Source organism: Lygodium microphyllum, chromosome 25 (assembly GCF_053477565.2).
Source record: "Lygodium microphyllum isolate KBCC chromosome 25, Lygodium_microphyllum_v1.1.10, whole genome shotgun sequence".
NCBI lineage: Eukaryota > Viridiplantae > Streptophyta > Polypodiopsida > Schizaeales > Lygodiaceae > Lygodium > Lygodium microphyllum.
Genome location: NC_141159.1, coordinates 80,990,767 through 81,017,933, shown reverse-complemented (window position 1 = coordinate 81,017,933; position 27,167 = coordinate 80,990,767). Strand labels below are relative to the sequence as shown.

Sequence of the window (27,167 nt, the reverse complement as noted above, 5' to 3'; positions counted from 1 at the left end):
AACATAGAGTTAATTAATCCATTTTGAATATCCAATGCATTTAACTATTCAAAAATTTTGATTTAAAAATTTCCCAAGACGAGTTCAATTTTCTTGCACATCTGATTTCAAACACTTCACATGACAACAATTTCAATGTGACATATTATGCCTACAGACTACTGATTTTCCTATCAAACTATCTTTCATAAAGGTCTGTGGAGAAAAGTTATAAATTCAATTTTGACCATCTTTTTGAAAGCAATTGTTAATGATGACCTTAAAATTTTCTCTTTTGTGAGCCAAAAATTGTGGATGGTTCCCCACAAGACATGAACTACAAAAATACTACAATGTATGTTCTATAAAGATACATGTACAAAGGACACTCTAAATATGTATTTTTATTCTATTAAGATGCATGAATAGCCAAAATTGTGAATTGTTTACTACAAGACTTACACAAGCATTGGAAAGCTCAAACATATCACTATATGGATCGTCATGCATCTTCTTCACATGAAAACTCTTCATTAGATTTCCTGATGTATTTTACTCCATCCACAACAAATAATGCTCTTTGACATGAACACAAGCCATTCAATTTACAAAAATTGCAGCTTAGCAAAACATGGAACAATGAATTGCATTTTAACACTAAGGAAATTTTGGCGTCAATGCTCCTAATCAACACCGTCTCCTTGCCCTATCATCTCAAATACCTAACCTACAAAGACAATAGCAAACCTAATTTTGTAATACCCAACCATTAGTTCCACTGAATTGGATATTGGGCAAGAAAAAGAAACAGTATGGTCCTTGAAACCAAGTATTTTGATGCTATAGTTGTTTTAGCAACTCATTGTAGCAAGCCTTACATAATAATATGCAGTCAATATTTATAGTCATTTTTTATTAAATTTTCTGGATAAATTTTACTCTGGGAACTATCCTCTTTGTAAGTTTTTAAAATGATGAATAGCTCTTTTTTTCCAAATTAAATGTCTGAGTTTGAGCTTCGGCCACTTTTCCCTTCATGAAGAAAATATGTCTGTTTAAAGCAATTGAATGCTTGTAGTCAAGAAAATTTAACAACAGAACACTTGTTTTCTTATGAAATAGTTGGTTTGACTCTTAACAGCAGAAACTGATTGAATTTACTGTATCACTTCAATCATTGCCAGCAAGGCATGCTGATTTGGACTTCCTACAATATAAACAGCGCTGGACATTAATGCTTTCTCGTTGTAGCATAAACAGCTCGAGACAGTCATGATCTAGTGCTCAAATAAAGATAAATGCATTTGGCTATGAGTTGTACAAATTATTTTAGTTTTAGAACAAAAAATACCCAGCTGTCCTTGCATTGAAAGACATCTCACTTTAATCACTTCAATCTTGCCACTCAAATATTAAAAGGTTACAATTTAGAACTTCCGAGATGCAAACACCACAAATTATTCATACATATAAAGCACGTTGTAACGCTCCAAATTGATATGACCAGTTGATCTTGTACCACATACAAGGACTCTAATGTAAGCCTTCTCAAGCTCTGTACAAGGGTCACTTGCAAATAGGTAACCTAGTCTAGTTAGCTTTGCTACATCAGGCATCTTTAAAGTTTCAACTTACCATCAGCCTGACCTAAAAGTGTGCCTTTTAGACACCAACTCTTGTGCAGTAGATTTATTCATTCAGTAGCCACCACTTTTTGGTTTTCTACTCAGATCAGCATATTGGCCTCCCATGAGCAACAAAACCTTTTCCCAAAGATAATTGGGCGATGTTGCCTTGACAACAGTAGGACTGCAGGCTGCCACACACCAGTAACCTGATGAAATTTCATACATCAGCTGATCAAAGCCCCAACCTGCATAGCCAACATAATAACGGAAGTCATCTGGAATAACACCACCATGCTTCACAAGGTTTACAGCGTGTGGCAATCCCTCTGCTCCAATGTAGACAATTCCAGGGACCACTTCTACAAACTGCTTGGTTTCCCCTTCCAGCAAAAAGCGCTTGTACTTTCCTCCTTCCTGCATTAACAGAAATGTCTCTGACTCTAGTGGTCCACCATGGAAATAATGGCAATTTCCAAACACATTAGAGAGAGCCATATCTGTGAGCCTCAAATCATTTATTTTCTGAGGGCTTGGCCTATTGAGAATGACACCATAGGGCCCTTCCCGTGGTTTATTTGAACCAACACGAAGAAGTAAAATGACAGTTCTCTCAAAGTCTGCCTGTCCATCTAATTTGTCAGTCGCAATAAGCACACATCCAGCTTCCGGAACATGAAGAGGATGTGCCCAAATCTTTCGCAAAGGCCCCACTGTTACACAACCCAGAGGTGATTCCCCATCCGTATCTGACTTTCCACTGATGCTACCAGCTTGTTGGCCTGCAACCAGCCTTGCACGGAAGGCTCGCCAATCTGGCTCCAAGGGAGTAACACTATCATCGTCAGAGTAGGTCCCATCATTTCCACGTGAAGCATCTTGATCTGCATCAGAATCTTCTTCTGGTGAAGATTGTTCAGTGCCTTCTTGTCTGGATCCCCTGCAAACATGGCCACTAGCTGGGAGTCCAACTGCACTCCATCAGCAGAACAAAACTTTTATCAATACCATCGTGGGAAAATAAATGATATCAAGCAAAAACAGACACAGGTTAATGCCAGGTACAGTGCATGCATTATTGAAGACATACTAGGAGGTAAATTTCAGTTTAGGTATATCAATGGACACATCAGTCCCAACACCCAAATTGGTCTCATTGTCAGATCCATTTCTGAAAATACAGAAATGAATGCATCACGCAAATGCTAAACTTGTGAAGATGTGTATTAGAAAAAGAAGGTATATTATGAGTTTGTTCTTACCCTTGCTGTTACATCCTTGGATATCTGGATGGGCACTAGAAGCATAGGTCACGATGACCATGAAGTGACTTAGTGTGAATACAATAAGGGCACTTCAGGGTTAGAGCAGCTGAGTCCTATAAAGGCCCTGTTGTGCCCACGATGGTGCGATCACTACTCTTTGGAGTCTTGGCCCCGTAGGTGGACGCGTCTGTACATTAGGATGGTGGGGATTGGTGGTATAAGACACCAGTCCTTGGGACATGGTCATGACTCACAGTGCTGCTAGCTCCCAAGCTCGGGGGTGAGCCTGTTTGGCTCTATGCTAGGAGGTGAGTCTAATGTCCATTCCACTTATGTTCATGGATATAGCTTGTCATGTCACATGTTGCAAGTTAGATCCTGGGTGGACATTTCATTGGTATCAGAGCAAGATCATGCCACATTTTATGCTAACCAACATCATACTCCTCAAGGGCTCTAGTAGGGCATGTGTGTTTACCTTAAAGTCCCTAAGGATTGTGATTCAATGACTACCGACAAGTGCTATAAGTTATCTTCAAGGTATTTTGGTCCTTTTCACATCACCAAGAAGACAAGTAGCATGTCCTACGAGCTTAATTTACCTCCGGAGATCCGAGTTCATCCTATGTTTCATGTCAATCATTTAAAAGACTCATTGGGACAAGATGAACTGATAATTCCAATTAAGAAAGTCCCACAACTCAAGGATACTACTTGACATGTTCCAAAAAACCCAAATTGGTTCTAGATCATATGACTAAATGATCCCGTTGGACCATTTACCCCAAGTATTTGGTCAAGTGGAAAAATCACCCACAAACAAAGGCTGCTTGGAAATCGGTACATTCATTGAAAATTGTTTTCCCTAGTTTGTTTCTGACAATATTCCTAAGGACAGCAATTGTTCATAAGAGGGATGGCATTGCATCCTTGGACATAGTGGTCATGAACTAACTTAGTCTGAATGCACTAAGGGTGCTTCAGGGTTAGGGAAGCGGAGTCCTATTTATAAAAGAACAAGGCCCTATTATGCACATAATGGTGTGATCACCACTATCGAACTCTTGGCCCATAGGCCGGCACGTCCATACACCGGGATCGTATGGTGGTATAGGACACCAATCCTTGGGACATGGCCATGACCCTGAGTGTTGCTAGCTCCCATGCTCAGGGGTAAGCACGTTTGACTCTACGGCTAGGAGGTGAGTTTGATGTCTTGTCCCCTTATATTCATGGATATAGCTTGTGTCATGTCACGTGCTACAAGTTGGATCCATTTCACTTGCAAATTGGAAAAAGCAGACGTGTGTTTTAATGGTAGAGAGAGAGAGAGAGAGAGAGAGAGAGAGAGAGAGAGAGAGCAGGTTTGCATTGAAGATTGATTAATTGTTGTGCGAAGACACTTACAAACCTTAGTCTTTTACAACACTAGGTTGAAGCTAACACCTTGAGGCTTGACCACCTTTAATGTGAAGTGTGTTCACGCACTTCAACTACACACTAAAACATGTTCAAATATGCTAACGAGAGTAGCCAACAATTACCCTTCATATCTAAGGTGAAAATCCTATTGACACTAGATAGATGCAAAATAGAAAACTAATGGGAACATCTTACCTTTTGCAAGCTGGGTCTAGTCCCAATTGAGTACAAAACGAATGGAAGTCTTACCTCACAAAGAAAGTACCTAAATGCATATACAAAAGTAAAGCAACATCTTTAAGTGACTTTACGAATACGAGTTAGTTATGAGCAAGCAAGACAATAGCAACATGGCATCTATGCATCGCCCGACCCCCCACAAAGCTAACACCTTGACCACAATAAATGTGGAGATGAAGAATCTGACCACACACTTCACACTACTAAAACAAACCTTCCTTCTGCGAAAGGGTGGTAAATGACCTGATTATACACTAATTATAGCAAATTCACGTAGACTAAATAAATCTTGGACAATAGACTCCCAACTAGTCCCAAACATTTGCACCCCTTTGCAGTATTCCTTCAACTTTATTGCAATTTGAGGAAGTACATTGAGATTGCTCCAATCTCCTTCGGAATCCAATACCTCTTGCTATCATAAATGACCAGCAAGCCTTCAAACCAATTTGCCCCTTGATTTAACAGGGGATTGACCTTTCAATTCAAATCTAGAACCAAATTCAATCAAGATGGGCTAACCTCTTGGAATCTCTGAAAATGCCCAATTTTCAGCAGCTGATTCCAAGCGCTAGAGTTTCAATTCTTTGGCACAAGACCCAAGGTGTGCTAGAGATTTGGTCCCGTCTTGGATAGGACAAGGCTTGGGCAGGGCACAATGGACAGCATCATCACCTTCAGGAGCAGGTTGGATAGGGCAGCTACGCTTCTGTGCAGCAATTAGGGCAATGCAGCCAAGCAGGTCGGGCAAGGACTAGATGACTGTGATCAGTAGTCAAGCAGGCTGGACAGGTGCCATGTGGCAGCCTAAGAGCAGTCAGCCAGCTCTACTACAATCAGCCAGTTTATTGTTTCTTTTCGGCGTTATAGCTGCCCCTCCCCCCAGGGGGGTCATTTTCACTTCGTCTTGTTCAGGGTAAGAGAGATCTTCAGCTCTATATACTTCCACAGCCTGTTGCACATACTACCTTTCTTATTCTGAATTCAGCATTCATTCTCTACAGTCTTCAACATTCTACTTTTGCTTTCACTCTCTCTTCTCTCCCTATTCACTCTTTTCTTTCAATCCTTTCATGCACTTCCACATCATTGCACTCTAACGTGTTATCAGAGCACCTTAAGGGGCTGATCAATTGTGGGCAAACCTAAAGAGGAGATTTCAGTGTGACACCAAGCCCATTTAATTATGGATGGGCACAATTAATTTCGGGCACGATCGAAAGGACTGAAACTAATTTTCAAGATTATGTAATTTTGAAACTTAATTAAATGGTTAGATAATGCTTAAAAATAGATTTAGAAGGTTGCCACTTGGCGAAAATGCCCATACAAACTAAGAAAACATTTTTGGGGGCTGGATCTCAGTCATTCAATTAGTTTACAGCCTAGGAGAGAGAGAAAGAGGGAGAGAGAGAGAGAGAGAGAGAGGGAGGGAGGGAGCTGCTCGTCCATTTTCTAATCAAAGAACAGCAATTTGCTGCGGAAGACAACCATGTGGGAGCCTCAGTAGGCAAGGGACAACAGGGAGATACCTTCCAAGGACTAGCAACAACATTGTTGACCAAGTGACAGCATTTTGGAGGTGCTTGGCAATAGCTGACTGCATTAGATGCAAGCTGGAGCAGACAAAAGGCAGATTTTAGGGATTTTTTGGGCTAAGAAAATCAGATTTCTCTCTCATCTTGGCTTTCTCTCAACTTCTCCAATAATTTCTCAAAAGATCTCAACATTTCTCAATCATTCTCGTCAAATCTCAGCAAATTTGGCAGACAACAAGACGATTTCTACTGTAAACCCTAAATTTTTGCAAAAATTAGGGTTTCACAGCCACCCTGAACCCATGCCAACAGAAGTAGTCATCATATACCAAAATCAACACCTGAAATTAATGGAATTGACAGGGATTCAAATGCCACGTCATCCAATGTAAATTGGGGTAGTATTTGGCTAGTTGGTGGTTCCATTTGTGAAATTCTTGGGTGAAAATCAATGAGCAATTGTTGTACACTATCCATTAGCAATTAAGCATAAAGAAATACTAAAAGCGACACCAATTTTTGGGCCAACTAGGTGTTTATTGTCCAAGATTATTAACGTAAGATGTGCATTTCAGTTTATGCTCAATTACTAATTGTTGTAATTAAGTGTTTGATCAGGTTTTACCACAATATTCAAGGAAGATTATTGGCTTCATGGTTCCATTGCCAGGATTCCACTCAATCCCTTGATTTGGTGTACCTGAGGCACCTAATTGCAAGTCAAAGCTTTGTGCTAGTACTGATTTTTGCTCTCAACTGAGAAATTACAGCAATATATCTTCATACAATGAGATGCAATCAAGCAGTGATGATGCCTCTCAATATGGACACACACATGGGGAAGAAGGAAATGTAATGCCTAATCTTGGACAAAAGCTAAAACCATGGATAGCAAGCTGAAAATCTTATTGTTGGGCAAGATACAAGGCCTTCAAGGCATAATGAGGTTATGACCGGCAAAGTAACGAGAAATTTGATAACCAATTCAAGAACCGAATGAGGATAGCAACAAATCTCTTTGCTAAATTGGTAAAGGATCCTCAGTTCACCCGATTTTTGAATGCTCCGAAGAAGAACAAGAAGGACAAGAATAAGAAGTCATCTTCTACACCTTCAAGACAACAAGGTGCATCGAAGGAAATGCCAAAGCCTTCATTTGAGGCTCCCAAATATGCTATGGAAGCAAAAAAGTTAGTACCTATGGGGCAAGGAATACAAATGCAAGGCCATCATGAAAGTGTCAATCCAATGAATTTTGAACAACTGAGCATTTATGCTATGATGGGGCAGCCAGGATACTTTGGTGGTAGCACAATTTTTCATCCTATGGTTGGACAGGGACAGCATACAGAAATGTATAGCACAAATCCCTACGGTATGCAGCGACCAATGCATGGTGTGCAAGGCCTAATGTATTCTAGTATGGCTGGAAATATGCAAAACCCTATGTATGACAGCATTGGCTTGATGCCTGGGGCACAAGGTAGCATATTTGATAATGCATCTGCACCCCCAAATGCTTATGGGGCTCAAGGGATGAGTGCATGTCATGCAAATGCTCCGTTTGGTGTTGGTTTTGATGTAAATTCAACAAATGCACCCTTTTTGCAATGGCCAATGTATGACAACTTGACACCCAAAGGGGTAACAAAAGACTATGATGAGGGTAGAGAAGCAATGAAGTTTGAGTCCTTCAATGGTGCAAAAGATAGGCTGAAAGCTTTGACGTTCATTTAGCAGTTTAATGCAGCCTATTTAGGGGGAAACTTCACGGAGTCCTCGAAGATTTGAAAGTCGGCCACTTTCTTGAAGGGGAATGCGTTATAGTGGTGGTCCACTCTTTTAATGCAAGGTAAAGCACTGTCAACATGGATACAATTCAAGCAAATGTTTGCATTGGATTGGTTGACAAGTACCTTTGAGGTGGACATCATAGCAGCTTAGAATAAGCTGGATGCTAAGGAATGTAAGAATTTGGAGCAATATAATAAGAAGTTTTGGGATGTATTGCTGCCTATCACTTCTTATCACCCTGTATCCCTTCATGAGCAAGTAGAAAAATATGTTTGCGGGCTGCCCAAAGGAATCAAGGATTTTTGCATTAAATCCATCATGTCTAGCATGTCTCACCTCATAGAGACTGCTGCTACAGCACATACTCTGCTGCATGGGAAGAATTCAAGCTTCCTAGAGAGTGGGGAGAAGCCAAATAAAAAGTTATTTAAGGTTGAGAAAAGAAACAAATCTGAAAATCAGCCTAAAAAGAGGCCAAAACAACAAAGAAAGAGCTTGAAAACATTGGCGCAACATAAGGAATTGATAGCTGCAAATAAATGCTTCATTTGTCAAAAGGAGGATCACATTGCAAGTGACTATACCAATAGGCAGCAAGCTAGAAAATCAGAAAATCTAGGAGATTATAAGGGAAAGAAGCCCAAAACATCAATGGGATTGGTGCCCGATGTTGTTAGTGATCAGCCCAATGATGATGCTACTGACTTGTGCAAAGCATGGGGCAAAATTAGGAATAAGCATACATTGATTTTCTTTGATAATGGTACACGAGCCAACTTCATCTCAATTGACATGGCAGCCCGTCTAAGCATTAGAGAGGATGAGATGGGACCCATCAACAGTCAATAATCCCACATATCCATTCTATTGCTACTTCACAAGTAGCATGGCTTACATTTGAGCATATGTTTGCAGGAAAAAATGATACTCGCATTTCTTTTTTGAAGAAGCTTGAAAATGTAAAGATGGAAGAAGGTAATGCTATATAAGATCACCTTAATAAAATTCAGGACTTGCACAAGCAATTGATGAATGTAGATGAGTATTATTCTCATGCTCAAATGATTTCTACGACTTTCAACTCTTTGCCACATTCTTACTTGGCCTTTCATATGGCATTGAATCTTACAATGTGGGTTTCTACACAGCCACTTACTTTTCTTCAGTTGGTTAGCTTATTACTGCAAGAAGAACAAACAAGAAGAATAATGAAGTGGATGTTATAGCTTCTAAATAAGGCTTTATGGCAAAACAAAAGGGCAAGGGCAATTAGCCCAAGAATGCTCCACAGAGTTTTGGAAGTTCTGAAACTTCACAGAACAACAAGAAGCAGGGGGGCACACAAGTCAAAAAGGGCAAGTGCCATTACTGTAAAAAAAGCCAAGTCATTATATCACAAGAATGCGCGAAGGAGAAAAAGGAGTCTAGGATGTCAGTTTCAAATGCACCTTCTATTGCTATTGCTACAGAGTCCACATCGTTCATCACTGACCGTGACTACTGTTTTTAAACTTGCAATTATGATTCTTCATGGACAGATAGAGCATTCAAATCTACAAAGCCCAATGATCAATGTTTGATGGTTGTTCAGCCTGCAAATCTGCATTAACAGCTTGCTATTCAAAAGGTTCAGCATGCTGTCCTACCTGTTCCCGTTGTTTCAATGGCACATTTTCTTGCTGAAATTGTGGTATATCATGGGCAACTTCTTGCTTATTAATTTCAGCATCATATGACATAGGGTCATTTATAGCAGGTCTTTGCTATTGTACAGTGGCCACTCTTTGCTGTCCTATAGGTATTTCTTCTCAGAACACAATCCTTATCACTTTCTCTGTCTTTTCGGCTATTTACACATACGATCTTCCCGAAAGATAACATCAGTGTTGCGTATAATTTTCCTTTTTTCGAGAGCCCATTACTTATACCCCAGTTTCTCCCTTGTCACCATATCCTAGGAAAATACTCTCAAGTGTGTATACGAAGGTGGCTTGCCCGACCACGCTTCTTGAGGAACTATCCCCTCCTCCCAAAGACCTATTTGGTGACCAATTTATCAAGTGTACGGCTGTCATAATAGCCTCCGCCCAAAATCCATGAGGTAATGCAGCACGAGATTGCATGGTACGGACCTTCTCCTAAATAGTCCTATTCATACGCTCTGCAACACCATTTTGGGGAGGATTATAAGGGGCAGTGAGCTCCCTTTTTATACTTGGCTTTGGACACACATTCCCCACCATTGTCAGAGTGAAGACGCTTTAATGTCTTGCTGGTCATACTTTCAACAAGTGCCACAAATTTTTTAAACTTATCCAAAGCCTCATCTTTACACAGATCTGATAAACCCATACTTTGTGTGTGGCATCTTCAACAAAAGTGATAAAATATTTCTTTTCCCCTAGAGACAACCTTGGTATCTCGCATACATCTAAATGTACCAACTGTAAGGATCAAGATTTTAATGAAAGAGAGTTTTTATATGATGTTTGAGCATGCTTGCTAAAAATACAATGATCACAAGGGTCAAAATCAGCATACCTCAAACGCGGCAAATAACCCAGATGAGAAAGCACTTTTATTCTAGTTTGACTCATATGCCCCAACCGGCTATGCCACAAAGACACACTTAGCTTCTCAGTTATAGCGAAAACATGATCAGGCACACTAGATACATATAATGGATACAGAATATCACTTTTAGCTAGAGCCCTTACATATCTTCTATTTGCTATCCCCAAAAGTGGTATGATAGCCTTCATCATCTAGCTGCCCTATGCTTATCAAGCTCTTCTTGAGCTAGGATATCTATCTCACTGTGCAAAGTGAACATTGAACCATTCTAAAATGCCAACTACACACTGCCAATCCTTGCAATATCACATGCATAATTGCCCCTCAAGTGAACAACACCATGTCTACTACCACTATAGTCAGAGAGTCACTCACAATGTGGGGTTACTGTCAGAATGCAGCGATGCGGAAGCGTAGGACAAAGACTAAGAGAGAGTGAACACAAAGAGAAGAGAGAGAGAGAAAAGGAGACAGTGTAAATGCAGAAAATCTGCAGTGTAGTATGTTGTATAAGAGTGCAGAAATATACACGGGGGCAAAGGAAATATTTGCGTATGTCTCCGACTTGATGACCTCGATCTCCGTCAGCCCGAGCACAATTTGTCTCAGCCAACAAATCTCAAGGTCAGAATCTGAAGTGAATAGATGGGAGAGTGTGCCACAACCTGACTATAAATAGCCAGGAAATAAAGAATGCCCAGCTCAGAGTGTAGTGATGCAGAAGCGTAGAACAAAGACTGAGAGAGAGTAAACACAGAGAGGAGAGAGAGAAAAGGAGACTGTGTAAACGCAGAAAATCTGCAGTGTAGTATGCTGTATAAGAGTGCAGAAATATACACGAGGACAAAGGAAATATCTGCGTATGTCTCCAACTTGTTGACCTCGATCTCCGTCAGCCCGAGCACAGTCTGTCTCAGCCAACAGATCTCAAGATCAGAATCTGAAGTGAATAGATGGGAGAGTGCGCCACAACCTGACTATAAATAGCCAGAAAATAAAGAATGCCCAGCACCAGGTCGGCTGCATTAAATGCATCCGACTGCAGAAAAAATAATAAAAAACTGTCCGATTGCAAGCTGCCACATGGCACCTGCGCAGACTGCTGACGTGGCTGCTGACATCCGTATTGCTGACGTGGCTGCTGACATCCGTATTGCTGACGTAGCACTCTACCGTACTCTTGTGTCCACCAACTGTCCAGGAAATGACTGTCTAACACCCCCTCTCAGATCCTGGACTGGTCAAAAGACAAAGATCTGGAATGTTGCCGAAGAAGAGCCTGGGAAAGCGCCTTCGTAAACAAATCTGCAAGATTATCCTCCGTCTTGCAATACTCCACATCAATGGTCCCATCCAAAAGCTTCTCCCGAATGAAGTGATACTCGATCTCAATGTGCTTCGTCCGAGCATGGAATACAGGATTCCATACCAAGGCAATGCAACTCTCATTGTCGCACTGCAGAAGAATAGGACAAGTCTGGGGGCAGCCAAGCTCCAACAATCTCCGAAGCCACACAACCTCACATGTGGTGGAAGACGCAGCCCGATACTCCACCTCAGTAGAAGAAATGGCTACCATGGGCCGCTTCTTGCTACTCCAAGAGATAACACCTGTACCCAAGGTAAAACAGTAGCCTGTAGTAGACCGTTGGTGGTCCACATCACCAGCCCAATCTGAGTCACCCAACCTGCAAGAACCAAATCAGAAACATCTATACCTGCGGGATAAGAAATCCCTAAGTCAAAGGTTCCCCTCAAATACCGAAGAATCCTCAGGGCAGCCTGCCAATACACCTGTTTGGGTTCAGTCATGAACCCTGCTAAAAGACCCACAACAAAACAAAAATCCACACAAAGTGTTGAGAAGCCAAATCAAGGATCCAATCAACTCACGGTAGCGTGAAGCATCCATCATGGGAGAATCTCAATGTGAAGTGGCCTTCCAATTCGGATCCATAGGAGTAGTAATGGGCCGACAAGTCTCCATCTCTAAAGTCACCAAGAGCTCCTGAATGTACCTCTGCAGAGAGATGAAAATCCCCCTCTGAGACTGATAAATCTCATGACCCAAGAAGAAATGAAGAAGCCCCAAATCCATCATCTCAAATGCCTGATGTAAAGCTATCTAGGTCTCTTGGACCTTCTGTGCATGATCCCCTGTCAAAATCAAATCATCAACATATAACACAAACAATACACGACCAACGTCGGAAGTGTGCATATAAAGCTGCGGATCGGCCTTGAGCACCAATACCCCAACTTCGACTGAAGAAACGAGTCAATCTTCTCGTTCCATACACACGGAGCTTGCTTGAGGCCATACAAGGCCTTCTTTAACTGGTAAACTTTGCCATCCGAGGATCCAAAGCCAAGAGGCTGCTCAACATAGATCACCTCCTGCAAGTCACCATTCAGAAAGGCCGACTTCACATCCAACTAATAGACAGGCCATCTTCTATGGCCAACCAAGGCAAGAACAACTTGAATAGTCGCCATACGAGCAGTGGGGGAAAAAGTATCTTGGAAATCAATGCCTGGGCGCTAAGCAAAATCTTTAGTAACAAGGCGAGCATTGTGCTTGTCCAAAGAACCATCGCTAAGGTACTTGGTCTTGAAGACCCACTTGACACCAAACACCTTCTTGTGAGAGAGACGAGGCACAAGAGACCAAGAGCCATTCCTCTCAATATCCTCCAACTTGGCTTCCATGGCCTTCTGCCAATGATCAGACTGCAAAACCTCCTTCACTAAAGTGGGCTCTCAATCCTGTATAACACGGGTCAGCAAACAATAGTTGGAGCAAACAAGCTCCGAAGAATGTGCATGGTTCCTCCGTTACCTCCGCGGTCCATCCTGCGGTTCCCACTCCTCAAGGACCCCCTCGATCCTTGAATCTCAAAGTGTGTCACAGGCCCAACGAGGAGGAGGACGAACCTCTCCCCGTCGCTCTCCATCTACTGAAGACTCACAAACGTCCACCGGCGGAAGTGCCTCGAGGGTGGCCGATGGAAGAGAAGACTCTGAATCAGAAGAAGAATCTCCATCAAGAGGCTCTGGCTCCAAAGGAACTATCTCGGGAGCCCAACTCTCCTCTGGATCTCCAAGGACGGGGTGCTCCTCACCCCTCTCTGTGGCCGGAACTTCCATAAATCGCACATCTCGGCTCGTGTAGACATCCCGCTTGATGAGATCAAACAAACAATAACCTTAGGACTGGGAGCTATAGCCAACAAAAACCTGTCGTCGAGAAGCTGCCTCGAACTTATCACGCTGCGTCTTCGAAATGCGCACATAAGCATCACACCCAAAGATCTTGAAATAAGAGACATCAAGCTTAGTCCCGAAGTAAGCCTCAAAAGGTGTCATCCTGTAAACAGCCAAAGTGACAAATCGATTGAGGATGTGAATTGCAGTAGCCACAGCCTCAGCCCACAGAAACTGAGGTGTCTATCGGTGCTCCATCATGGTGTGCACCATCTCAATCACACTTCAGTTCTTCCGCTCCAAAATGTCATTCTCTTGGGGAGTGTTGGTGTTAGCAAACTCCTGGTAAATGCCCCTATCTGCACAAAAACAAGCAAATTCATTAGACATAAATTAACCTCCCTTGTCTGAACGCAAGGTCTTCAGTCATCGGCCAGAACGGTTCTCCTCAAAGAGAAACCAATCCTTGAAGTGAGAGAAATCCTCTGACTTCAAAGTCAAGAAATAGGCCCAAGTCATCCTGCTATAGTCATCTACGATCAACATGAAGTACAAGCTCCCTTTCAAGGACTTGGTCCTCATCAGGCCACAAAGATCCGTAGACACAAGCTCCATGGGTGAAGTAGACCGTCTAGAAGCTTTGTTAGGAATCGCATCCTGATGTAGTTTCCCACGAATGCAAGAGACACATGACTGATGGCTCACCACTATGTCCGGCAATCCTCGGACAAATGACCCTCGCGAAGCCTTCCGAAGATACTCGTAGTTCAGGTGGCCAAACCAAGCATGCCATAACTCGGACTCTGTCTGAGAAGTAAGAAGAAGAGAAGTAAGAGCTAAAGAAGACTTCAATTTGTAGACGCCATTCTCCTCATACCCTGCAGAGAGAACCTTTCTCGATCCACATCAAGGACTCTTAACAATATCATTGTCAAACTCCACCAAGAGGCCAAGAGCACAAGTCTTACGGACCGAAAGTAAATGATACCCCAAACCTGGCACATGCAACACCTCAGAAGTGTGGGTACCACCACGTCCATCTGGAATAAGCTGCATCTCACCCTGCGCAACAATAGACACAGAAGAGCTGTCTCCAATGAGAATCTGCCCACGCGAAGGTTGCAAATGGGCAACACCATCGAGAGGAGTCATGTGCCGGGAGGCACCACTGTCCACGATCCACTCACAAGCCTGGGAAGCTGCTATCGCAACATCAGAAGTCTTCGGTGTAGAGTCCTCAATGACTGCTAAGTGTAGAAAAACAGCTGATGAGGGTGCAGCCACCACTCCAGAATCCTTCATGTCCTTCTTCTTAGTGTCCTTGTCTTTGTCGGGGCAATCCTTCTTCCAATGACCGGTCTTTCCACAAATATGGCAAGTCGATTCCTTCTCCTTGTCCTTCTTGGATTTGTTGTCCTCCTTCTTTTGGTCCTTCCCCTTCTTCTGAGAGGCTTGACCAACCAAAGCCTCTGATTTGGAAGCATTCTAGCCCTTCAACTGTTTCTCCTGGTCCAAGACCATGTGGCAACTGGGATAGTAAAGTAATCGCCATGTCTTTGGAGGAAATAGGCTTCCCCGCATTTTGAACCTGTATCTGAAGCTACCGAAGCTTGTTGATGTATTCCCGAAGCGAAAAAGACTTATTCACGAACAAGGTCCGCATCTGCATCTCCAAAGAAACCCTCTTCATCACGGTCATCCGGTTGTACATCTGATCGAGCTCCAGCCATATCTCTCGAGCCACCGTCAATTGCTCAATGTGAGCTATCACGGCTGTAGTGCAAGACAGAAACAGAAAAGATCGAATCCTGGCATTCAATTTGTCCCAATGAGACCGGGCCTTGGTCAACTCCGCACGAGCATTGAAAGAGAGTTTGGACTCATCCCTCACCGAGGACCTGTTAATCTCCATCACCAGTTCCGCCAAATCATAAGACTCCAAAATGGCCAACATCATCACCCGCCAGATGCAGTAATTGTCACTATCAAGCTTTTGATCCGATGGATGAGCTCGTAGGACAGACATCTTCCTGTCCATTATCGCCTAGAACTCCAAATCAATCTCTATAGACATATTAACCTGCAATACCTGCACAAACGCAAAATCAGCCCCCTCTGACTGTGTAAACGTAGCCTTCTAGGGCTGGTTCCTCCGCTGCCTAAACCTTCTTTACCCACTGGAGGCGATGAAAAGGTAAAATCTGTAATAGAAGGCCTCAAACGCAGCCTTCCTCCCCTTCGAACAGCAATAACCTGCAACGAATTCACCGATTAGACTCCTTTCCCGCACGCCCACGCTCGCTTCAGCCTTGATCCGATGCGCAGCCCTCCCGCTTGCCTTGGAATCCTGGAAACGCCGTCTTGTGTCGCACTAAAATCTCCTCTTCAGATAGGTTCAACCCTCAATCAGTCCATCTTTATCGCTCTGATACCATGTCACAGTGCAGTGATGCGGGAGCGTAGGACAAAGACTAAGAGAGAGTGAACACAGAGAGGAGAGAGAGAGAAAAGGAGTGTAAACACAGAAAATCTGCAGTGTAGTATGCTGTATAAGAGTACAGAAATATACACAAGGGTAGAGGAAATATCTGCATATGTCTCCAACTTGATGACCTCAATCTCCATCAGCCCGAGCACAGTCTGTCTCAGCCAACAGATCTCGAGATCAAAATCTGAAGTGAATAGATGGGAGTGTGCCACAACCTGACTATAAATAGCCAAAAAATAAAGAATGCCCAGCACCAGGTCGGCTGCATTAAGTGCAATCGACTGCAGAAAAAATAATAAAAAACTGTTAGGCTGCAGGCTGCCACGTGGCACCTGTGCAGACTATTGACATGGCTACTGACATCCATACTACTGACGTGGCACTCTACCGTACTCTCCTGTCCACCAACTATCCAAGAAATGATTGTCTAACACCAAACACCTCCAAAATACTGTCACCTGATCAACAATGTTGTTGTCAACCCCTGGAAGGTGACTCCTTGCTGTCCCTTGCCTGCTGCTGAGGCCCCTAGATGGCTGTCTTCTACAGCAAATTGGTGTTCTCTGATCAGAAAATGGACCAACAACTCTCTCTCTCTCTCTCTCTCTCTCTCTCTCAAGCTATGAACTAACTAAATGGCTGAGACCCAAACCCCAAAAACGCTTTCTCAATTTGCATGGACATTTTTGCCAAGTAACAACCTTCTAAACCCATTTTTCAGCATGATTGAATCATTTAGTTAGTTTACAAAATTAAATAATCTTGAAATTAATTTCAACTCTTCTAACCCTATCCAAAATTAAATGTGCCCATCCATAATTAAATTGACTAGGCCATTTGCAACCTGGAGTAGTTCCCAACCTCTATTGACCCTTAGATTTGCATTAATTAATTAATTAATGCTAGTCCCTACTGTCACCACTGACACTTATTGGCCAAACCATTGCCCTAGGGTCCAATCTGATACCAACTGACCAACAAAACCCAATCGGCATAAATTATCACAACTTTTGCCTTTGACACCCACTGCATCCTCAAGGTCCTTGGCTTGTTACCATGAAATAACTGCCATGTGCATCACATGTGCTAAACAACCTTGCACATTTGATTAATAGCACACTGATCTAGGCTTGTGCACACTGACTTAATATTAACTTCTCATTGCCATTAACTACGTCAACTTACTCATTAGTTCACCGATCCTCTTCCATCACCCCTTATTTTCTCCACTCACTCTCCTTTTTCATCCGACCTACGATCTTGAAATAGTGAGAGAAACACAAAGAGAGAGAGAGAGAGAGAGAGAGAGAGAGAGAGAGAGAGAGAGAGATTCCATCATTACAAGCTAACTTTTCTTTTTTCTTTTCATTCTAACCACCTCTTCACTATCTTTGGCACCTCCATCTATCTCTCAATCATATCCTTTTCATTGATAACGGTTAAAAACTCTACCTACAATACCTACCTTCATTAGAGCTATTAACTCACTCATCTACTCCCAAAATAAACATCAAGCTCACAAGCAGCAATCAACAACAACATGCCATTCATGAACCTTCACAGTCATCAACTTTGTCGTAACACAATCCAGCATACTAAGCAACATTTGGTGGACCTTCAATAGCAACCAACACACGGCCATTACACAATAATAATTGTATACTAGCATCTCAACATCCCATCACAATCATTAAAAAACGTCGGATTTAGCAGCAACTCGACAGTCATCAAAGGTGTCATCCTAACAAAGCACTAGCTCTGCTTCAACACATGGATCTATAGACTGACATCAATGCAAAACAGCCCTACCTTTGCTTCAATCTCTAGCACGACATTCACACAAGCTAAACGTGTAAAATTGGCACTCTAGCAACTATCATGTTCCAAAACTCAATGTCATCATAAATCCAAACGCAATCCATAGAAGCAAATTCCAAATCCAACACAATAATCACAACACCAACACATCCACAATCAACAACTTGATCAGTGCTTTTATAACCCATTATAAGCTTTTTAAGCTTGTACCTTTATTAAGGTGTTAAAGCCTGCCAAGCCTCCATTCACATTAAGGGCACTAGCTCTCATTCACATTGAATTACTCTTAGCCCCCATCTTCACACAAGAAGATGCACCAAGTGTACATAAAGCTTAAAAACTTCTCCTAGTATTATAATATAATGCCAATTCAAGGGCATGACACCAAGAAAATAGCAAATTTAGATGCTACAAGCCATGGGAGGGCTTCTTTCAAGCTTCACTAGCATGATACACAATGCCTCAAATGTCTCAACCATGTGGATTACAACAACACAAAGGTGGATTTGTCTAGAAACTCATTCCATACTAACTTGTTTACGGTTATCTTCATTACAAGTTTTACATTTGGATGCCATCTTGTGTGCTTGCCATCAAGCGTGGTCTTCTATGCTTGTATTCTCATTATGAAGGGATATCACCATGAAGACAACCAATGGAGAATCTACAACATGATGAGTTTTGGACAAACTTGATTTGGGGACATCATCAACAAATGCAAAGGACCTAGTAGCTTGGACATTGATAAAAACTGAAATGTTTTTATATATTTTTGTTTTAGTAGCTAGTTAGACAAGTATTCTTGGGATAGTAGCCAAGTTGTAAGACCAAGTAGACATACTTGGAATAGTAGTTTAATAGTAGTAGTAGACATTTTCTCTTGGTAGCCAAGATGTCAAACTTGATGTTTTCTTGAGCTATTAGCTTGATAGTCCAAATGTAAAACTCGAGTCCTTCCATCTCATATTTGATGAAAACTCAACCGAAATCCACATGAGCCAAAGAATGCCATGTTTGGACCATGGAAAGGTGTTGAAAATATTGTGGTCTTGCACATGTATTGTTAGGGTCAAAAAGCATAAGAATGAGTACTAAATGTTAGGCATAGAAAAGAGCATGGGAACTTGCTGTGAAGTGGTGGAAAAAGGGAGGTGTGTCCATGTGATAGATATGATTACATCCATGTGACAATAAAGTGACAATAAAGTGACTTATGATGTATTCACCTACTGCACATATGTTACCTATCTATAATGATCTTGGTAATCACAATGCCAACAACACAAGCACACAACATAGAATGGTACCTGATTAACTAGCATCTCAAAATAAATATCAACTAGTCTAACCTTCACAGAGAATTTGAATTCTGAAGCTCATTAGAAGAAAGTATGTGCAGATCTTAAGGCCCAATACCTTGCATGAGCTACAGGCAGCAAATGATTATGCATGCCAAGTGCAAACACACATTTGCTCCCTTGCTCACAATTTACCTCTGTCCACCCTCTTGGCTGGAGCAAATGCCAAATCCATAAGACAGCTCAGTTTGGAATGCAGAGAATGCGGACAAGCATCTCAGACTATGTAAGGCACATGACTCTCATGAAGACTCCCAACAAACTTTAAAGACTACATTGGAAAAGGGCATGGGATGTTTAACAGATTTAAACTTGGCAGCTCTTTCCAAGTGATGACAACAAAAAGGGCTAACGAGTCTACAGAAGTTGAACTGTGGCACAGTGCACTCCGTTTTCTGCAGCCTATCTCAAGTTTCAACTCTCTCTCTCTCTCTCTCTCTCTCTCTCTCTCTCTCTCTCTCTCTCTCCACATCCAATCTTCCTCATTATCTCATGGCATTGAAATCCCAAGCACGGGGTAACCACCTCACCAAGGTGGTCATCATGGCAGAAGTAGGAGGTGTGACACATGGTCTTGGTGGGATGCGGTGCATGCTGAGCGCCCAAGAAGCAGTGGAGGATCTCGTGCATGGATGTGCAAATTGTGCCCATATTGTCACACAAGTGGGACAAGCAAAGTTTGAGCTCACTTCTTGCACATTGAAGGGTATGAAGTGCAATATTGCCCCAATGTGACTCTCAAGAAGAGGAGAGCTCACAGAGAAGGATACAGGGCTATGGGCCTCGTCTTCAACGAGAAGAGCACCACGTGTGTTGACCATTGACCCTGCTGCATTTGCGACGGCATCGACCTCGCAGGCATCTCATGCACCATCTAGTACTAATGCTAGTCACACATTATCTATTTGAGATGCATTTGGAATAGGAGCATCTGTTGGGCAAGCATCAAATTGATCCTTCCCCAGCAACAACACACTCTTGACGCTGCTTGGGATCCAAAAAAAAAGAGTTGATGCTGCCATTGCACAATTCTTTTTCCATGATCGCATTGCATTCAATGTTGCGAGATCAAAATATTTTAAAGCAATGTGCAAAAAGATTGGGGAGTATGGCCCACTTATACTTCTCCTTCATCAAAGGCCTTGTATACCACATTGCTTGAAAGGGAAAGGCAAGTGGTGGAGCAAGCAACTAAGAAAACCAAGCGTACATGGCAAAAGAATGGTATATCACTCATTGCACATGAATGGAGTGGCACACGCAAAAAATCCATCCATGGGGTGGTTGTGTACTCTTGAGGTGAGATGTACTGCATTTCATCTCATGATGCTTCACGAATAGGGAAATCAATTAACACACTTTCTCCCGACGAGTGGGCAAATGTAGTGGAGTTCATTGGTAGAGATCTTGTCGTGGGCTTTGTTGTTGATGATGAGCCCGCAAATAGGGCAGCAAGTGTTATTTTGCAAAATGTCTATGCACATATTATTGTTTCTTATTGCATGGCCCACTGTTTGAACTTGCTAAAAGATATTGGAAGGTTGCCATGGATACAGCTTATCATTGACAATGCAAATTTGATGGTGTCATTTGTATTGAATCATTGACTTTTGTGCCATGAGTTCAGCAAGAAGTCCAACAAAATGCCGCTGAAATATTCTAAGACTCAATTTGCATTCAAATTTTTTTATGTTGGGTAGATTGAGCACATGCAATGGTGCTCTAATACAACTCTTTATTAGTGATGAATTTACTTCTTCGCCATTTTCTATCACTCCTACAGGGATAGAATGCAAAGAATGGCAAAGAATCTTGTATTTTGGGAGGATGTGAAGCACATTGATGCTATGGTGCAACCAATAATGCATTTCTTGAGGCTTGTGGATGGTATGTAGCCATGCATTGGCAAGGTCTATGAGACCATGGACAGGATGATAGAGAGATGAAAGGATTTAAAGCCCCATGCAGACAGGTATGAGTCCATCAATGAACCCCATGCAAACAGGTATGAGTCCATCGATGACTTTTGCATCAACAAATGGAATTCCTACTATTCTTCCTTGCATGTTGCAGCATTTGTGTTGGATCCAAAGTTTCAAGGTGGCAATCAAATGAAAGATAAAGAAGTATAAGAGAACTATCCTGGAGAGAATGGTACATGATGTTGATACAAGAAGAAAAATTAGAGATCAACTAGCTCGGTATAGAGAGCAAGAGGGCTCTTTTAACTGTCTAGATGCACTTGTGGACCGTTTTAAGATTGGGGCAACATTATGGGGGGAATATTTTGGTACTGATAGGCTTGAGTTGCAAGATTTGACCATTCATATACTTAGTCAAGCAGTTAGCTCATCTTTTTTGAAGCAATTGTGGAGTTTCTACAACCATATAGCATCAAAAAAAAGGAATTGCCTTGGCACACAAAAGGAAAATGATTTAATTTTTGTGAGTACCAACTTGGATATACTTGGTAAAAGCATGATTGCAAAAGTAGATCCTTTTGTGAAATGGGAAGAGCAATAGACAGAAGAGCCAGAGGAGCTCCATCAAGATGAGAATGAGGAGGATCACAGCGATTGTCGTGATGAGGAGGTTTCTGATTGATGTTTACAACCATGGCATGACTAATGGCCCATTTTGATCTATATTTACTCCATGTATCTCGAGCCTTGGCATTTATGATATGCCATTTTGTATTTTTATTAGCAATAGTCTTGACTCTGTTTGTCATTTGACATTTTGATTTTATCAAAGTAGATTGTCTACTTCAATCACATCTCACTTCTGTATCTTTCAACTTTGTACTCGTTGAAATTTCATTATCAATGCTAACTTGTCAAATGAATCATGACATATGTACTTGGCATTCTCTACAACTTCTTTTCACTGTATTAATAAAAATTGATAGCCTTTGCACTTGCCTTGGGGAATAACCCCAAGGCTATTTGTATTGTGTTATTTGTATAAATGGCATCTTGCCAGAAGTAATCCCCAAAATGATATTAGCCACTTGCATTGCCTTATTAGTGCGATACACTCTCTTCTTAGTCCAATCTTCTCTCACAACCATGCATTCCAAGCCATTATAGCACCTTTTATGTAGTAAGTTTGCCAACAAAATAAACATGTAAGCAAAGCGTGTTTGAGCTAGCTTTACCTGCTCCTTTTTGCTGAATTTGCGATACAATGCTAAAGTTGTATCCTTGTGAATTTTAAAGGTGATAATCTTTGTAGCATTAGCCAATACAAGAGTAACCAAAGACAATTTGTCAATATCCTCAAATATGAAATCCAAGCAATGATAAGTGCACCTCATGAAGAAAATGTTAGGCCATTGCAACTATATTAATTGTCCAACTCACACAGTTTGCTGGATTATCCATACATACCTGCACCACATTTTACAGCCCAATATCCAAGATCCCATCTTTCAAAATCTCATAGATATACTCTCCAGACTTATATTGTCCACTTGTGTCTATTACCTTCATGAAGAGATGACCATAAATAGAAAACAGTATTAATTAATGTTGGGTCTACCACAAGGATTGGACCATCCATCGCATAAAATATTGCATGCACACTTCTTCCACTTCTCTCTAATATCAACTCTCTATCAACGCATTTGACTTCACTCATTAAGTTACTTTGTACGACGTATGTGGTAAGATGGGGACTTATAGCTTGGCCCAACTTCCACAATTGCTTTGACCATGTCCAAAAAGCATGGACTCATAACTTTCCAATGAGGGATGTCCTCAATACAAAAGAACCTGAGAAGGGCAAGATCAGCATTATGCCTTCTTGTTTGCATGTTCCAAGTCTTCTCTAAAGGTCCCTATATCATGTGAGGAGCAAAATTTTTGCTCCTTTAAGCTTGGAGGTTGAATTCTACATGAAGTGAAAGCACTTGCACCTGTAGCTCAAACATTAGGGATAAATGCACACTCACCTACAATGCTTGCCTCACCATGCAAACCCTTTCCCAAGTTGGCTATAGACTTTTTAATCATTGCATAAGGGTCTGCAAATCCTACTTTCCACATGCAATTGCCGGCATGTCTCCTTCACATGTGCAAGTAGCTGCAAGCATTTATCCACTACATAACCTTTTAGCCCAAGAAAATAAGCTCTTATGCAAGATGGGCCTCCATTCCAAGTGTGTTGACACCACTTGCACTTGCCTGTAAATTGCCCCCTCACATTGCTTCACACTTGTTACAAATTCCCATTCCACCTTTTGCTTCTTTCCCATTTGTGTTGGCCTGAAGCAAAAGAATGGGAATGAAGCTTCATCAAATGAAGACATTACAACTAATTTAACTTGTTAAAATGTCAGTTTTAGCTGTAAAATCAGAAATATCAGAGATTTTAAAGTCAATACTAAACAGAAAAATAGTGTTTCTCAAGAATTTAAGAGTTTAGTGGCTAATGTCAGAAATTTCTGAAAATTTCAGACTTCTAATCAGAGATTTCGAGATTCTTATGCTAATACTTAAGGGAAAAAGAGTGTTTCTCAACAATTTGAGAGTTAAATGGCTGTTAATGTCTGAAATCTCTGAAAGTCTTAGAATTTCAGACTTCAGTCCAAGAAATTTGCAACAGTAATCAGCCACTCAGACTTGAGAATTGAGGCATGCGAGAGACTCTGAACGTTTTAGAATTTCAGACTTCAGTCCAAGAAATTTGCAACAGTAATCAGCCACTCAGACTTGAGAATCAAGGCATGCGAGAAAGAGAGAGACATGCTGGTGGTGGTGGTGGTGGTGGTGGTGGTGGTGGTGGTGGGGGAGAGAGAGAGAGAGAGAGAGAGAGAGAGAGAGAGAGAGAGAGAGAGAGAGATTTCAGACAGACAAAAACAGCACATTTAAAAAATGAGAGAGAGGGGAAAACAGCAAGAAAAAGTTTACTCTCAACTTTGGGGAAGTCAATATCAAGGCTGAAGGCTAAATTGACCTGTTGCACAGCCCATGAACAGGTTTTCCACGTTTTAGGGCAGAGAAGAAGCAGGCGACAGCAAGGTGACACATTCTTGGGTAAACTTGTCAAGTGTTTTTAGGCTTTTTGCCAAGTGAGAGCCTTTCTGGCAAAATCACGACATTTTGTGCTTTTTCCAACTTGTTTTTTTCCCCAAAATTTTATTTCAAGTATGAAGCAGGATGTCATGCTCCTATTGTCATATGTTTGTCAGACATCTGATTGGCTAATCAGACGTGTCTGATAAAAACTGTGACTATATGTTTCCATGCAAAGAATGTCCGCGTGAATGAGGGAGAAAAATTCATTGGAGAAAGTCCCACACTCACATGAGGCATATAAACAAGGACTGTTCTCAACACAATATTGAGTACAGCATCCCGAATTACATGGTATGAAATTCAATATTAAAAGCAAGCACAATAACTTGTTATTCAACTACAAAGATGAGCATTTATTTGCCAACAGCATATCTGAAGATGGAAATTGGACAAAGGTAGACAGGCAACATACCACCAAATAATCTCTGGTTGACTCGAGCTTTTCCTGTAACATGTATCTGCTCGGGAATGCTGAACCGCAAGTACATCGAATGACAATGGCTAGATTTTACCCTCACTGGAATCTTTTGACAAGCTTTCACTCCAAAGTAGCTTGGCCAAACAAACCTTGCCACTACAGCACCAGAGTCGGAATTGGGAACAAACGTATGCAAACGGTCATGGCTGCAATCATTACTTGGAAATGCTTCTTGCCTAAAGCACGAATTTTCAATAGTAGATGCCAGGCTTTTGTTACAGCTGTAAACCATTGTTCCTGAACTAAGCTGAGTACCAGTGCATTCTATCATTTCAATCAATGCCACATATCTGCAACTGCATATGCAAAGTTAGAAGTCAGAATGTTACAGAGAGCATCTTGAGGGCATCCTCTCATACAAAACTCAGTGAAAATTTGCAGTTAGTCTGATTTTCTTGCATTTGCGTGCAAGTGCATAAGTTGTTGAGGGAATTTTTCTAGATGCAATACAGAATGCCAGGTGATGCATTTCCCCTGCCTCATGTTCGACCTTCTTCCATTTTATCTTTCCCATCTTGTTTCATATGTATTTGAGCAGAGCTGGATGCGCAAGGGCATGTTTGGAGGATGCTGTTCAACTTATCACTGATACAAGCAATCGGAGAGGCGGATGCAGAGATCAGACCTTTTTTTTCCTTTCCTGATTGTTCTTGTTGTTGTTCGAAAGGGAATGGAGGAGGCCTAATCAGAACGCTTCTTCTTCCTCCTCCTTCCTGTCCGTCTGTATGTCCTATTGTGATCAGTCGATGACGATGATGATGATTACATGTGAATAGAAAAGAAGAACCATCTCGTAACGTAGGGCCGGGTTAATAAAATACAAAGAATATTCTTTCGTTGCAAAAATGGATATTTTATATCAACTCTCGATAAACCCTTGCAAGACACTATGGTTTATCAATGTCTCGAAATTTCAAAATTGATGCACTTTAGAAAAAATAAAGGAGAAACAATTTTTAAACCCTATCTTTCAATGAAAAAGATAAACAAGGGTACATTGATGGGCATGAGCATTGCCATTTCGGGAAGATTCCTTTCTGCTGATAGTAGTGTTTGAGGACTTAGTTTCGAAGGATATCCCTATGAGGATTAATATTGGAAAGAGATGGAATGTCATAACGAGAGTAGTGGAGTTTGACAACTTAACACTGTCGTAAATTGAGCAAGGTTCTCGAAGCCTATCTCATGAAACAATAAAAGATACCTTATTTTAAAATTAACTAGCTTGTTAAAGCTTGGACACACATGAACATAAAATATCATGTTCCCTAAATTTAGAGCCACCTAAAGCCATCTCCAAAACTTTGCATGAATAGTATATATTGGCATTCATGTGAAAAACCTCCCTTCTAATGAGTGTGTTGGAATGAATTTGATTACCAAGCCAAAAATTGCAATCTTATTGTGATCTTCTTGAAAAGATCGTGTTAAACATGGAGGATGCCACATACTTGACAAATTGAGTCTCCAATAGTCATTGATGCAAATGACATGATTCTACCAAATGGAGTTAAAGATGCCATTTGGAAGGAAGAGCCCCAGATCAAATGTTGGCATGGAAGAAGTGAGAGACTTTTAAAGAATAAGAGAAGAAAGTTTATGGCACTATCCTTAGAACTATGGCTTGGAATTACATAATTTGGAGAATTATGTATCAATCTTTACTTATATTCTTACTAAATATATCCAAAAGAGTCTAGGATCTCAAACTCTTTTTTAAATATATCCAAAAGATTCTATGATCCCAAACTCTTTACTTACATTCTTACTAAATATATCCAAAAAAGTCTAGGATCCCAAACTCTTTTTTAAATCACATTCTAATTAAGTCGCAATTGAGTTACCAAAGTTGCTATAAGATGACTAGTCTAATGAGTGCCTCTACAACCATGGGTGTTTCCCCTAGCTCTGCTTTGATGATAGGGTGCGGTGTAGAGGCATTACTCCTAATCATATGTGATATCATCATTATCAATGGCCTCTCTATGCGATCCCAACCATCATAGCATTCTCTCTCTAGGTCGGATGAGGAGCATAAGAGCTTATGGTAAGAACATTAGGCAAGTACACATTCAAAACCTAAAAAAGTCTATAGAAAAATGAGCTACAAAGGAGGGACTAGTGAGTCCTATCCTTTTGTTCTTGGATGTCTTCTTCTTCTCCATTGTTGTCTTTATATTCTTTGACTATTGCAAGATATAATCTTTGAGATCTTTTCCTAGCATGACAAAACTTCTCAATATACCCAGTTCTCTTACAAAAATCACAAACTATGCCCTTCTTCTTCCCTTTGTCCTTCACATAGA

The 27,167-nt window shown here is 41.3% G+C and overlaps 1 protein-coding gene across 1 annotated transcript; it reads right to left on the bottom strand.

The window, feature by feature from the left end:
* Positions 1–1,389: 1,389 nt before the first annotated feature.
* Positions 1,390–25,644, bottom strand: LOC148014427 (uncharacterized). Its single transcript, XM_087667031.1, has 3 exons — positions 25,487–25,644; positions 24,796–25,157; positions 1,390–2,575 (listed from the first exon to the last, which is right to left on the bottom strand). The coding sequence occupies exons 2-3, from the start codon at positions 25,130–25,132 to the stop codon at positions 1,677–1,679; spliced, it is 1,236 nt and encodes a 411-aa protein (XP_087523157.1). The 5' UTR covers positions 25,133–25,157; positions 25,487–25,644; the 3' UTR covers positions 1,390–1,676.
* Positions 25,645–27,167: the final 1,523 nt, after the last annotated feature.

Bases quoted from the DNA above. Each gene is read 5' to 3' on its own strand.
- LOC148014427 (XM_087667031.1), bottom strand. From the start codon at position 25,132: ATGATAGAATGCACTGGTACTCAGCTTAGTTCAGGAACAATGGTTTAC. The intron at 2,576-24,795 runs GTATGTTGCCTG...GATGGAGTGCAG, and splicing joins CAACCAGAGATTATTTGGTG to TTGGACTCCCAGCTAGTGGC.